Source organism: Diabrotica undecimpunctata, chromosome 9, assembly GCF_040954645.1.
Source record: "Diabrotica undecimpunctata isolate CICGRU chromosome 9, icDiaUnde3, whole genome shotgun sequence".
NCBI classification, from domain to species: Eukaryota; Metazoa; Arthropoda; class Insecta; order Coleoptera; family Chrysomelidae; genus Diabrotica; species Diabrotica undecimpunctata.
The window spans coordinates 20,402,083-20,414,798 of record NC_092811.1 but is presented as its reverse complement, the minus strand read 5'-3'; the positions used below and the strand labels follow the sequence as shown (position 1 = coordinate 20,414,798).

Genomic DNA, 12,716 nt, shown 5'->3' with positions numbered 1-12,716 from the left:
GTAATGTAAGATATTAACTTGTTAGTAACGTTAAATATCGCAAAATATGTCACGTTCTATGCCAAAAATCGCATAAAATGTCACATTCTGCGGTAAATGTCTCAACATTTCTCACGTTCTATGTCAAAGTGTAAATTAAGTTAAATTAAAAATTGCTGGGACCGATTAGTTGCGGATAATTCTTAATCAATGATAGTCGGTAATGTAGATTTCTTATGTCAAAATAAAAATCATGGACAACCCATCTCTGTCACCTAAAATGTAATCCTCACTCACTCTCTAACGCATTGATTTACCTATTCTGATGATGAGGCCAGCTTTGCTACTCTGTTCTTAGCTTCGTGCATCGCGCGTCACAACCACTTGAGGACATGCGATTTGAACACACGCAGCTTCGAATAGAGGTGACCGTGCGCAACAAACCAGAACCCAGGAGTGTGCTCTTAAAGTTAGTGATGCAAAATAAGTCCATCCTAACTCCAAAACACTGTTTTGTATCGACTTGTATGCAAGAATTTATAGTGTTACTATAGAGTAAAAGGAGAGCGTCGGTATGGGCGGACAGTCAGTGCGCTTTCGTATTTGAGCCATTGCAGCTATTACTATGGCGATTGGCTTCATTATCATGTCATATTTATTAGGAGGAAAATTTTAAAAAACTCGAAGGACTAATTGTAGGTAAAAATAAATATGAAAGATCTAACTCTTTATTTGAATGATCTCTTATATTGCTGTGTACATTTGAATCAATGTTGACGATCTGCAGATACAACTAACTGGTTGACTGGTGTCGTCAGATCAACCCAAATATGGGTGTAGTTTCGAGTAGAAACATATCGTTTCCGAAAAGTTAACTCTTTCCGGGAAATGCAGACATGAGATGAAGCTGTAATGAGAATACTGCTCATTTTAATATAAAATTTTATTTTAAATATACTTAAATTTCTCTTTTACCCAATTACAGCAGAAATAGCTTAAAAAGTAGATTTTTTAAAAATTAATAATGACTTCTAAAAAAAATTATGCCAAAATTGTAAAACTCAGACGCACCCATCAACATGTAGAAAGTTATTTTTGTTTATTTAAAATGTTGACAGTTTTACACGAATTTAAAAAAAAATAAAATATCATACGATTCTTAGAAACCGAGTTGGCTCTTTTTTTTCTTAATTTTATTATTTCAAAAACTGAATTCATAACTTAATAAAACTTATTATAATTATTTCTATTTACAAATTTATAAAAGTCGCAATATCTCCCGTTCTAATCAACGAAAATTAATGTTTTTTAATTTGACTTATCTTATTTTAAACAATTTAAAATAAATATTTAGTTTGCAACATTTTAATTTCTCCTTATTATTATTGATATAAAAGGTTATAAAATGATAGGTAACTTATATGTTGTATGTTGTGTATAAATTATGTATTCTAGTTGTAAATAATATTTTTTATCGATAAATTTTACACAAAAATTTATTTTTTATTTGAAAATTAAATCTGTACGTGTTAATTTTTTTTTGAATTATGATTATTATTTTTACAATTACTTTTCTCGATTAAACAACATTACAAATATATTTAGAACAAATTACTTATTTTTAACTTTTTATAATTATAAATATAAATTTACAGATTAATTCCATATAATAATTTTTATATAATTTTTATTTATAATTATACCAATTTTATAATAATTAATCTGTTTAAAATAAATTTGTATTGCTTTTGAGTAAAAGTAATTGTAAACATCATAACATCACCAAATTTATCAGAAGCATTTGTTAGATACCTGTGTCAAAGAGTGTCTTGGAAAATCCGTACTTTCCTTGCCTAAGCTGCTTCTTTATTAACTTATATAACTACTTTCTTGTCACATATTTTACACTAAATACTTTATCGTTCTAATGGAACAAACCAATTTTTTATGTTATTTTTTTTGTCATGGTATATATAGAAATATTATTAAATTGACACTTACACTAACAATTTTCCACGATTCACAACGAATAGATATCCACATAATACTAGAGTTTCCACTTACGCTATTTTCTCACTCGGCGATCTCCAAGGCACATCGTCTTCTAGTTCATCTTCGCTTTCATCGCCCTCGTCGGTGGCGTCTTGTGCGATATTCAAAGTACTGCTAGTGAACATATCTGGTACTGGTAAAATACTGGGTCTGCGAGAGTTTCGCCGTTGATTGATCATTTCGGGGCTCAAAAGATTAGGATTCTCTCCTCCGCTTCTAGGAATATCCAAATGGTTACCTATAAAATATAATATTTATGTCATCCATTTGTTTTGTAATTTGATATATACAAAGAAAAAAATAAATCGACTGAAGATAATCTGTTTGGTCTGAGCAATTGCCACATATAACATGATATAGAATATTAGTGATGACAACTCTGCATCTTGGATTACTTTTGAGATTTAGTACCATGCAATAGAGCAGTATTCAAAGTTATTCGTTTATTAAACAATTTTCTAACAAAATAGGTGACATTTGTAGGAAATAACAAAAAGTATGTCTACGTACAAATTGGGCTTTTGTTGCTTTTGAATGAAATTTTTTTTAATTACATCTTGTAAATAAATTGGTGGCCAATTTTTGCTATACTATAATACAATTTGTTTTTTTTTAAATAATGTTAAATAATTTAGGATGATATTGCAATTGATTAACAATTCACTATTTGTGAAACGTATTTTCAACATTTATTACAATTTGAGTTGCGTGTGCCTAAAACAAGCTTGATATGGTTATTTTTTAACAAAATATTGATGATAATATTTCCATCTAGATTTCTAGCAGATAATTTTTACTTTTCAAGTGAAATCAAAAACGATTTGTGAAAAGTTTAATATTTTTCTTCTCTAATAAAAATCTTGAAATCTTGTAATAAATATCTTTAAGGACTTAAAATTAAATTTGTAAGATTATTTAATTTCATGGCTAGTTTCTTCATATATTTAAAATCATTGATTTGTCTCAGTAAAATCTGAATAAAAGTAAGAGTTCTTTCTTAAATAAGTTAACATTACTGGTTGAAAAAATTAAATATTTTCTTGATAATCTTAAATTTAATCTTTAAATTCCCGTTATAAGGTACAGCTCATGATGGCTCGTGCGGTAGTCATCCGCAGCTGCATATCACATCATGTATTGCTAAAATATGCAACAGAAAAAATACAAGCAGCAATCGCTTAAGTGAATGCAACGCCATGGCACTTTAACATATCTGCAATCTATAGCCCACCTCATCAGACAATCTCCACAAAAAATACAAAGCCTTCTTCCAATTACTTGGCAGTAAATTCGTAGCTGGGGGAGACTGGAATGCGAAACACACATACACACACTGGGGCTCAACACTTACAACAATAAAAGGTTGTAGTCTTCTAGAAACAATGATTGTCACACTATCGAAATCCCTTCGTACTGGCCGAGTGACCCTAAAAAACTTCTAGATCTACTGGACTACTACATAAGCAAATGCGTGTCTAAAAACAACTATCTAATAGAATATAGCTATGATCTCTCATCGGATCATACATTGGCTATTATAAGCCTAAGTACCACATTTAAAAACTACCTCCTCGATTTACGTCAAAAAACACCAATGAGCAGATTTTTTTCCTACCTAGAAGAAAACACATTTCCAATTAAAAGTCTTACTCCTATAGAAGTCAAAAAAAAAAAAAAATAAACAAACTCAACTCGCGAAAGGCCCCAGGTTATGATTTAATCTTTGCACAAGTACTAAAACAACTTCCTTGCAAGACCATTACTTTGCTAACAGTTATATTTAACTGCATGCTAAGCTTATCATACTTTCCAAAATATTAAAATTTGCTAAAATCATTATGATCCTAAAGCCAGGAAAAAAAACAAAATGAAGTAACATCTTATTGACCCATTAGCCTACTGGGAACCATAAGCAAAGATTTTGAAAGATTGCTGCTACAAAGAATAAACGCAGATCATGAATTCCCAACATTACTACCAAAACATTAGTTTGGTTTTCGGGAAAATCACTCCACTACCCAACAAGTCCATCGAATGATAAATAAAATATCAAAAAGTCTTGAAGGAAACGCTAAATATTGCAACGCTATATTTCTAGATATCTCACAAGCGTTTGACAAACTCTGGCACAAAGGTCTGCTTTACAAAGTCAAAATAGCACTATCCAGTAACTATTTCTTCCTACTTAAATTCTAGATATCAAATAGATCTTTCTCTGTAAAATTCAAAGACCAACAATCCAAACTTTGTCCCATCAACTCCTGAGTCCCTCAGGTTAGTATTTATTCTAGGGTCGATGATTTTTTCACTCTACACAGCCAATACACCAGAGACTAATAATGCTACAATCGCTTCCTTTGCTGATGACGTAGCAATACTAGCTATAAATGAAGATTCCATGCAAGTCTTACAAAATTTTAAACATCATTTAAACATACTCAGTAATTGGTATACGAAATAGAGAACAAAAGTAAATAAAACAAAATCAACTCAAATAACATTTATCAACCGTCACAACATATGCCCACCTATAAGAAGGGAAAATGTAAGAATACCAACAGTAACAGACGTTAGATACCTTGGCCTCCATCTTGACCATTTAGAAGAAACATATCCAGACTAAAAGAAGACAGCTCGACTTAAAATTTCGCCAAATGTATTGGCTCCTTGGACGTAAATCAAAACTTAACATTCAGAACAAAATTCTTCTATATAAGGACATACTGAAACCTATCTGGTTTTACGGACTACACCTATGGAGCTGTGCAAAGCCAACGTCGCTGAATATCAACCAAAGATTCCAGTCTAAAGTGCTAAGATCGATAGTGGATGCACCATGGTACGTAAGTAATCAAACACTTCACTACGACTTTAAGATTTCTTTAATTAGAGAAGAAATCCATCGAGCCACGAAGTCACAAAATGAACGTATCATTCACCATGAAAATGAGCTAGTAAAGATATTACTCAACACTGGTCCAGCCACAAGAAGACTAGATAGAACCTGGCCCCAAGACCTACTTCAAAATAAAATGTGAGACATCATTGGATGTCCCCCCTTCACGCCCAAAACCTGTAAGACATTTACTTAATACTCAGTAATGATGTAGATTGTAAATAAACATATTTATATAAAAAATGTTCCGTTATGTCCACAAGTTAACCTAGCTTTCCAAGTCAATCTTAATGTTTAAAAAGAGAGCATTATTTGGCAATTTCTCTTTTTCCACCAAACTTTGGAAAATATACTTTTTTAAATTCCAAAATCTTACCACTGCATCTGTTTTTGACATCAAGCTGTTGAACACTACAATAAAGGAGCAATTCGCCTTTTTCCTTTGATTTTTGATGTAAAATTTTTCAGAATCCTCGTCGACTAGCTTTAATATGCATTTTATTGATACATCTGGATAAAGGCTCAATCGCCTAGGATAAATTAGGATCCTTGGCACATAATGATTTTTGGTGGACTATAAAATGGAATTTAAAAATTTTTCTACCTAAAAAGTTTTCAAGCAGCATTGTAAATCCTTTAGTATGACCAACCATTCCATTTTGCGACCTTCAATACTAGCTTTTATTAGTCCACTCGACCAATCACGCAAAACGGTGCTCCAAGTAAATAATAGTTAAGAAAAAATATCTCCCACGATTGTATGACTCCAATTTTGGGTAAACTTGAAAGCGCTAATTAAGAATTCTTAAATAAGTAGTTAATTTTTAAGATTTGCTAATTTGCAGATTTTAATTAATGGTTAGTTAATTATGACTAATAATAATATCCTATATTTCGACTAAGATGAATATTTTCCTTAAAATATCAATTAAGTACTTCTTAGTGAATATCGATAAATTTTTAAAAATGTTAAACCCTACAGCACTTCGAGAAAATAGTTGTCTGATCTTTCCCATCGGGGTTGTAATCCTAAAAATCCCTGGAGTGTACTTCCACATCTCATCTCATTTCAAGAGTGCATTGCTTTACGATATGAAATTATAGCCCAGCCAACAAAACCCTTGAATGGCACTTTGCTGCAAAAAAACCGCCATTCTTAGATATTGAAGCTCCGGTTGGATTTAACCATAGTATGACATTCTAACAAAATATTCCTGTTATCTTAACAAATAACCTAAAATAAACGTTTCTATTAAATTTATTCTTTAGTTGTAAAAGAGATAGGACGAAATAAAAACTGATTATATTACATATTAGGGCCCCTTCCCATATAAATTTGCCCAACGTTAGATTGATAAGAAAATTGAATTTTATAGAACAAAAATAAAAGCGCAGCGTAAGTTTTAGAAGTTTTAATGTATCGAACGTTTTTGAATTTCCTAATTATAGAAAATGTTTTATAACATAATGCAAACTATTGATTAAACAGAATAATAAATTAAAAAAAAAAACGCATAGAATATGTAGTATTAATAAAAAAAACATGTTTTATTAACGATAAGATCCTACTTGAAAATTTTCAGCGCAAAGCCACAATACTGGCATACGGCCGTGTAAGACCTAATTATGAAGGTGATCTAATTATGTCATTCCGTATTTTAAAACATAATTTTGGGAACCTAAACACCATATTCACTTTGAATCAAGAAGAAAGATTAAGAGGCCATCGATACAAATTAAAGAGGGAACAAACTACTGCAAAGTCCAGGGTGAACTTCTTGCCAAATAGAATCTTTAATATCTGAAACAATATTGTTCTGAAGCTATTTTCTTATGGCATTTTAAATTAATTAATATTTAAATGGGAATAAGCCACAATTAAAGGTTAAAATACATTTATTGACGTTTCAATTTCCACTTCGGAAATCGTTCTCAAAATACCTTTTTTTTTTGGTATTTTGAGAACGATTTCCGAAGTGGAAATTGAAACGTCACTAAATGTATTTTAACCTTTAATTGTGGCTTATTCCCATTTAAATATTAATTAATCTGAAACAATTTGGATCAAGACACCATTCGGCAACTAGTGTCAACATCTTGATAGCGCTTTATTTATAGGATTGTGTTTCTTTTTCTCGGATAGCATTATTTATTTATTGACTGTCTCACAATTCAATTTTTGTATGACATACTTAATTGTTTATGTTTACTTAACTTTATAATTGGTATTAGTTTTATAAGGATATTTTTAATTTTTGTTTTTTTTTGCTTTTTGGGCATAATAGGAGCTCGCTCCTCTGCCCTTATTTGTAATATATTAATAATAATAATTAATGTCCTTCGAACTGCTACGGTTATTTTACTTTTTCGTACATTTCTAGGTTTTGTGATGACCGAACCTGTAGTTTTGTATCTTCTGACTATATTTCTTACTTATTACATACAATTGCAACATATTTGCGATTTGCGATTGGATATTCCAGAATTAAAAAAATCTAATATTGATTGAACAAAATTTCTCATCGATAACTTTACCTCGACCCATGGTACAATCCACAAACGGCAAAAAGCTTTACAATACTACAAAATACATTTGACATTAACTGACAATATTATTGTTTTGATGTCATTTTTTCAAAGCTACCTCTAGATTTAACATAATTATGAAAAAATCAACGTATGTTGACACAAGTGAATGCGTAGCTTGAGTTTGGTGAATTTTTTTTAATTGTTGAAAATAAATAAAAAACCATAAGGATAATATTTTAATAAATATTAATAAAAATGCCATATATTAATTAATATGGGAACTTACAAAAACATGCAGAGGATAATTTGTTTATGGTAATCGACTTAAACTGGAAATTCTATAGGTGGGCAAACTGATATGGGAACTTTGCCATCAAAGAATTTTGGATAAAATATCTAACTCCGGATATCATCGTTCCTGGATTTGTTGGTACAGGTTCTTTGCGAATGGATCAAAGTAAATTTCCAGAGGATGATTATGACCAAGTTGCGTTAGCTAGGTACAAATTTACCATTAAAAAACCTATGGCTGCCGAGGACACATTAACGACAAGTTTGGAAAATGCTGATACCAGTCAAATGACTTCTGGTTCCAACGTTTCCATAAGCGAATTAACAAATAATAATGCCGCTAAACGAAATGTAATTGATTTCTTCGTAAATAAATCAAAGACGAATGTAGAAAGTTCTCCAACATCAGCAAAAGAAAGACAAATACGGCTTAAGCAACTTCAATATGGAAAGTTTTAACTTCCGAAGAGGTTTAAGAACGACTGCGTCAAGAAAAAGAGAGAAGAAAAAGTAAAGTTACAAAACGAAAAACAGACAAAGAAGATCAAACTGCATAAACTAGAACAAAAAAAAAGGTTCTAAAGAAAAATATTTCGGAAAGCGAATCTGATACCAACGAAAATTTGGAAAAAGAAATGCAAGAGAATAAAAGACAAGAAATGTAAGAAAAATTATCGATTTTATTATTTTTTTATATGCATTAAATGATGAGCTTTTGTCTTCATTTACCCATTTTATTTTATAGGTGTGTCCAATATCAAATCTTCAGAATTCATATCCGAAATTGGACAGTATAATTTTATCACCCAGTGGACCGAATGAATTTATTTGTTATTAAATACACACACGTAGTTAATTAGGTTACATATACATTTGGTCAATTATCAATAATATAATTTGGACATCAGTCAAAAGTGCTGACAAAGTTAAACAATTTACATAAATTAGATACAATATTGACCCAATTAAAATTTATATAAAACTAAGATCTCTTGCCTAGAGAAGCATTCAATCAATATTCACTCAACAAACTCGATAGTCTTCAACGATCAACTTCATCAGTCTCTACTCAAAGTAATCCCGGGTCAACACCCATAGTATACGTCTCATCAATAAACTCTGCTATTATTATTTGGTGTTTCCATTACAACTGAACGAACATCTTCACTGAGCCAACGAAGGGCATTTGTTTATGGTCCTATCGAGAAACAGAATACTTCAAGGAAGTTTGAGAGAGCCTATACAGTCCACGCCAGCAACACCCTCAGTAGCAGAGAGAGACCACTAGACCCGGGAGAACGAGAGCAGTACCAAAGCCGAGAGCCATACTAGAGCCGAGAGCAGTACCAAAGCCGAGAGCCATATTAGAGCCGAGAGCAGTACCAAAGCCGAGAGCCATACTAGAGCCGCAGAGCAGCCAAAGGACAGGACCGATTGCAGAACCCACCAGAAGCGAGGGATCCTCAACGTATAAGAACACAAAAAAACCGTAAGTTTTAGAATAATTACAAAATCTTCCAACTTTTACAATCTTACAATGTAACAAGTTTTTTTTTTATTACAATTTAACAATTTAGAACAACAATCTCCACTCTATCAATCGTATAATGATGTACTTTAGAATGTATACCATTTAAATAATACAGAGAATTGATAAAACAAAAATAAACGTCATTCACAGCTAAAATTTACTAAACAGTAATTTTGTATGACAATTTGAAAAAAGAAACGTTCATACATATAGCTTGCTTTTAATTTCAATTAAATACTTTATTTCGAAAAATTAAAATAATTATGTAGCAAATAATTTCATTTATTTTGATAACAATATATATATATATATATATATATATATATATATATATATATATATATATATATATATCATTATAAGAGTGTGTTGATTACATCTCGACCTACCTCAGTACAAAAAATAGCACAGCAGGCAAAGTCAAACTCATATTTCGCTAAATTGCACATTCCGATAAAAAAAGAAAGTGTAATAGTACAGGTATATTTAATAAATAACGTACATTTCGTCGTAGGGCAAAACTGACCGACAAGGGCATAAACATAAACGGAGAAAAGCTTAGCCATCTAAGGTTTGCAGATGATATTGTACTAATAGCTGATAGGATAGATGAGGCCAAAGAACTTTTAAATCAGCTCTACCTTTCCTCGCTAGAAGGGGGATTGAAAATAAATATATCTAAAACCCAGATGATGACAAATCTTGTAGTCAGCGAAGATATATGCGTAGGAACAAGATCCATAGACCAGGTAAGGGCCTATAAATACCTAGATCATGAGATTCGCATAGGAAAAGATAACCAAACCGTTGAGCTTCTCCGTCGTATAAGACTAACTTGGGCAGCCTTCGGCAAGCTGTACTATATTTTCAAATCGTCTGATATACCAATATGCCTTAAAAGAAAAACGTTTAATCAGTGTGTTTTGCCAGTGTTAACTTACGGTGCCGAAACGTTGACCATGACAAGGAGAACAGTTCAAAAGATCCGTGTGTGTCAAAGGGCGATGGAGCGTGCTATGTTGGGCGTTTCACTACGAGACAAGATCCCAAATCGCCAGCTACGACAAAGAACAGGAGTGGCTGATGCAGTAGAGAGAGTAGCAACACTAAAATGGAACTGGGCAGGTCACGTGGCTCGAATGACAGACAATAGATGGACAAAGCGGATACTGGAATGGAGACCAAGAGATGATGCCTACCGAAGTAGAGGTCGTCCACCAACACGTTGGACTGACGATCTAAAACGTTGTCATAGAAATTGGATGCAAGAGGCACAAGATCTAAATAGATGGAAAATTATGAGGGAGATCTATGTCCAGCAGTGGATAAGCGAAGATTGAATTATGATTTCGTCGTAGGTCGTAGATTATAACACACTGCACTACTTCGAATTGACCGCGGAAGATAGAGAAAGGTGCTTACTGTTGACAAAGGCGCAGATAGCGTGCTCACCAACGGCTATAAGAAACATGGATACCCAACCAAACTGCATACTTGAAGAAATTTATGAGCGATCTAAGAATAGCCTCTGGTAGCCAGAACAATACAGACAGCTCAATGGAGTAAGATGGGTACTCCCAACCTCTGGCTAGTTATCACGCCAGTCACGATACACATATCCATTATTTGCGATGGAAATCGGAGCGAAAGAGTACTGGAACGAATCACATTCCTGAAGCTTTCACCCAATTGTATCGCCCAAACGAAAACTATTACATTACTCCCCACTAGCAGTGGGGTGGACAGAGCAGTGACGAGTTACCTGAAGTCGCCAATCACTCCCGTGGCCCAACTGGTGGCGAGGACACCCCGCAGGTTTAACACGCCTCTAAACACATACCGTGACATACCAGGAGGAGAGCTACGTCATGTGTTACTTGAGGAGGAGAGTCTGGAACAAGAAATGACGCATACGCAGTGGCGATCGATTCACGAATCTAATTGGCATTATTTTGTGGCCACCGGGAACATTACTATAATGGTAATAATTGGGATACTCACGATATGGAAGTACCGTCCTGTTGCACGACTATGTCGTTCAGGGAATCCACAAACTCAGACTAACGAACAGGAAGTACCTGTATTAGTTAGCAATCGGCACAACAATGTACCGTCGACTTCACAAGCTGACATCCCACTCTCCACATTTTCATCCAATTGCCCTAATTTTAATCTAGAGATAGTCGGACATTGATAGCTAGGGTACGGTTGGAAGATTATTGATTATTCTGAAACTATTTATAATTTATCATGTTTGAATTTTACTATGTTATGTAATACTTATATGTATTAGTATAAAACTTTGAGTATTGACACTTGGGCCAGATTGCCCGATTCCGCAGTATGTCCAATATCAAATCTTCAGAATTCATATCCGAAATTGGACAGTATAATTTTATCACCCAGTAGACCGAATGAATTTATTTGTTATTAAATACACACACGTAGTTAATTAGGTTACATACACATTTGGTCAATTATCAATAATATAATTTAGACATCAGTCAAAAGTGCTGACAAAGTTAAACAATTTACATAAATTAGATACACATATCACGCGAGGTCCGCGAAAATATTGACCCAATTAAAATTTATATAAAACTAAGATCTCTTGCCTAGAGAAGCATTCAATCAATATTCACTCAACAAACTTGATAGTCTTCAACGATCAACTTCATCAGTCTCTACTCAAAGTAATCCTGGGTCAACACCCATAGTATACGTCTCATCAATAAACTCTGCTACTATTATTTGGTGTTTTCATTACAACTGAACGAACATCTTCACTGAGCCAACGAAGGGGATTTGTTCAAGGTGAGTTAAATTGGGAAAAAATTGCAGTCTTCATTTACCATGTACATTGGGGCAAATGAGGACATTTTACTTAAGATTTAAAAAAAATTATAGAGTACTTGCGTTACGCAAATATATGTTGAAAGTCATAATTTCTTGAAGGATTATCTCTCCTCGATCACATAAAAATATACGAAAAATTTAATCACACTTATAGTTCCCAAAATATCTTAAAATATTTGAAATTGAGGTAAGTGTCCCCCATTACCCCTACTGACCTTACATAAATACACTAATGTTTTCCGTTTAAAAAACCCATTTATTAATATTATTAATATATGTATGTTTTCGATTTATTCAAAAAATATCTCTTTCTGACTGTGCTAATACAAATTGTTCACCAAGCGAATTTTAGTTTTCATTTCTGTGAAAACCCCATTAGAGAAATGTAATCACTAGCTTCTCTGAAAAACTTTAACATTTTGTTAAAGATATTATTTCTATTTGGTCTTTCAGTAAAACATAGAAACAAGCTATAAACATTATTAAGCAGAGGTATAATTGAATAAAGCTATTAAGTAATAGGGTTTGTAGCTGAATTTTACAAACATATATTTCATATTACTAAAATTATAGTACTAAATA

General features: G+C 32.6%; 1 protein-coding gene across 1 annotated transcript in view; it reads right to left on the bottom strand.

Annotated features, from left to right (window-relative positions):
* Nucleotides 1-12,716, bottom strand: part of SLO2 (slowpoke 2) — a 377,835-nt gene that overhangs the window by 79,114 nt on the left and 286,005 nt on the right. Inside the window, exon 14 of the mRNA XM_072544101.1 lies at nucleotides 2,044-2,269. Within this exon, the coding sequence (XP_072400202.1) occupies nucleotides 2,044-2,269 (226 nt within the window). The remainder of the gene's footprint in view (nucleotides 1-2,043; nucleotides 2,270-12,716) is intronic.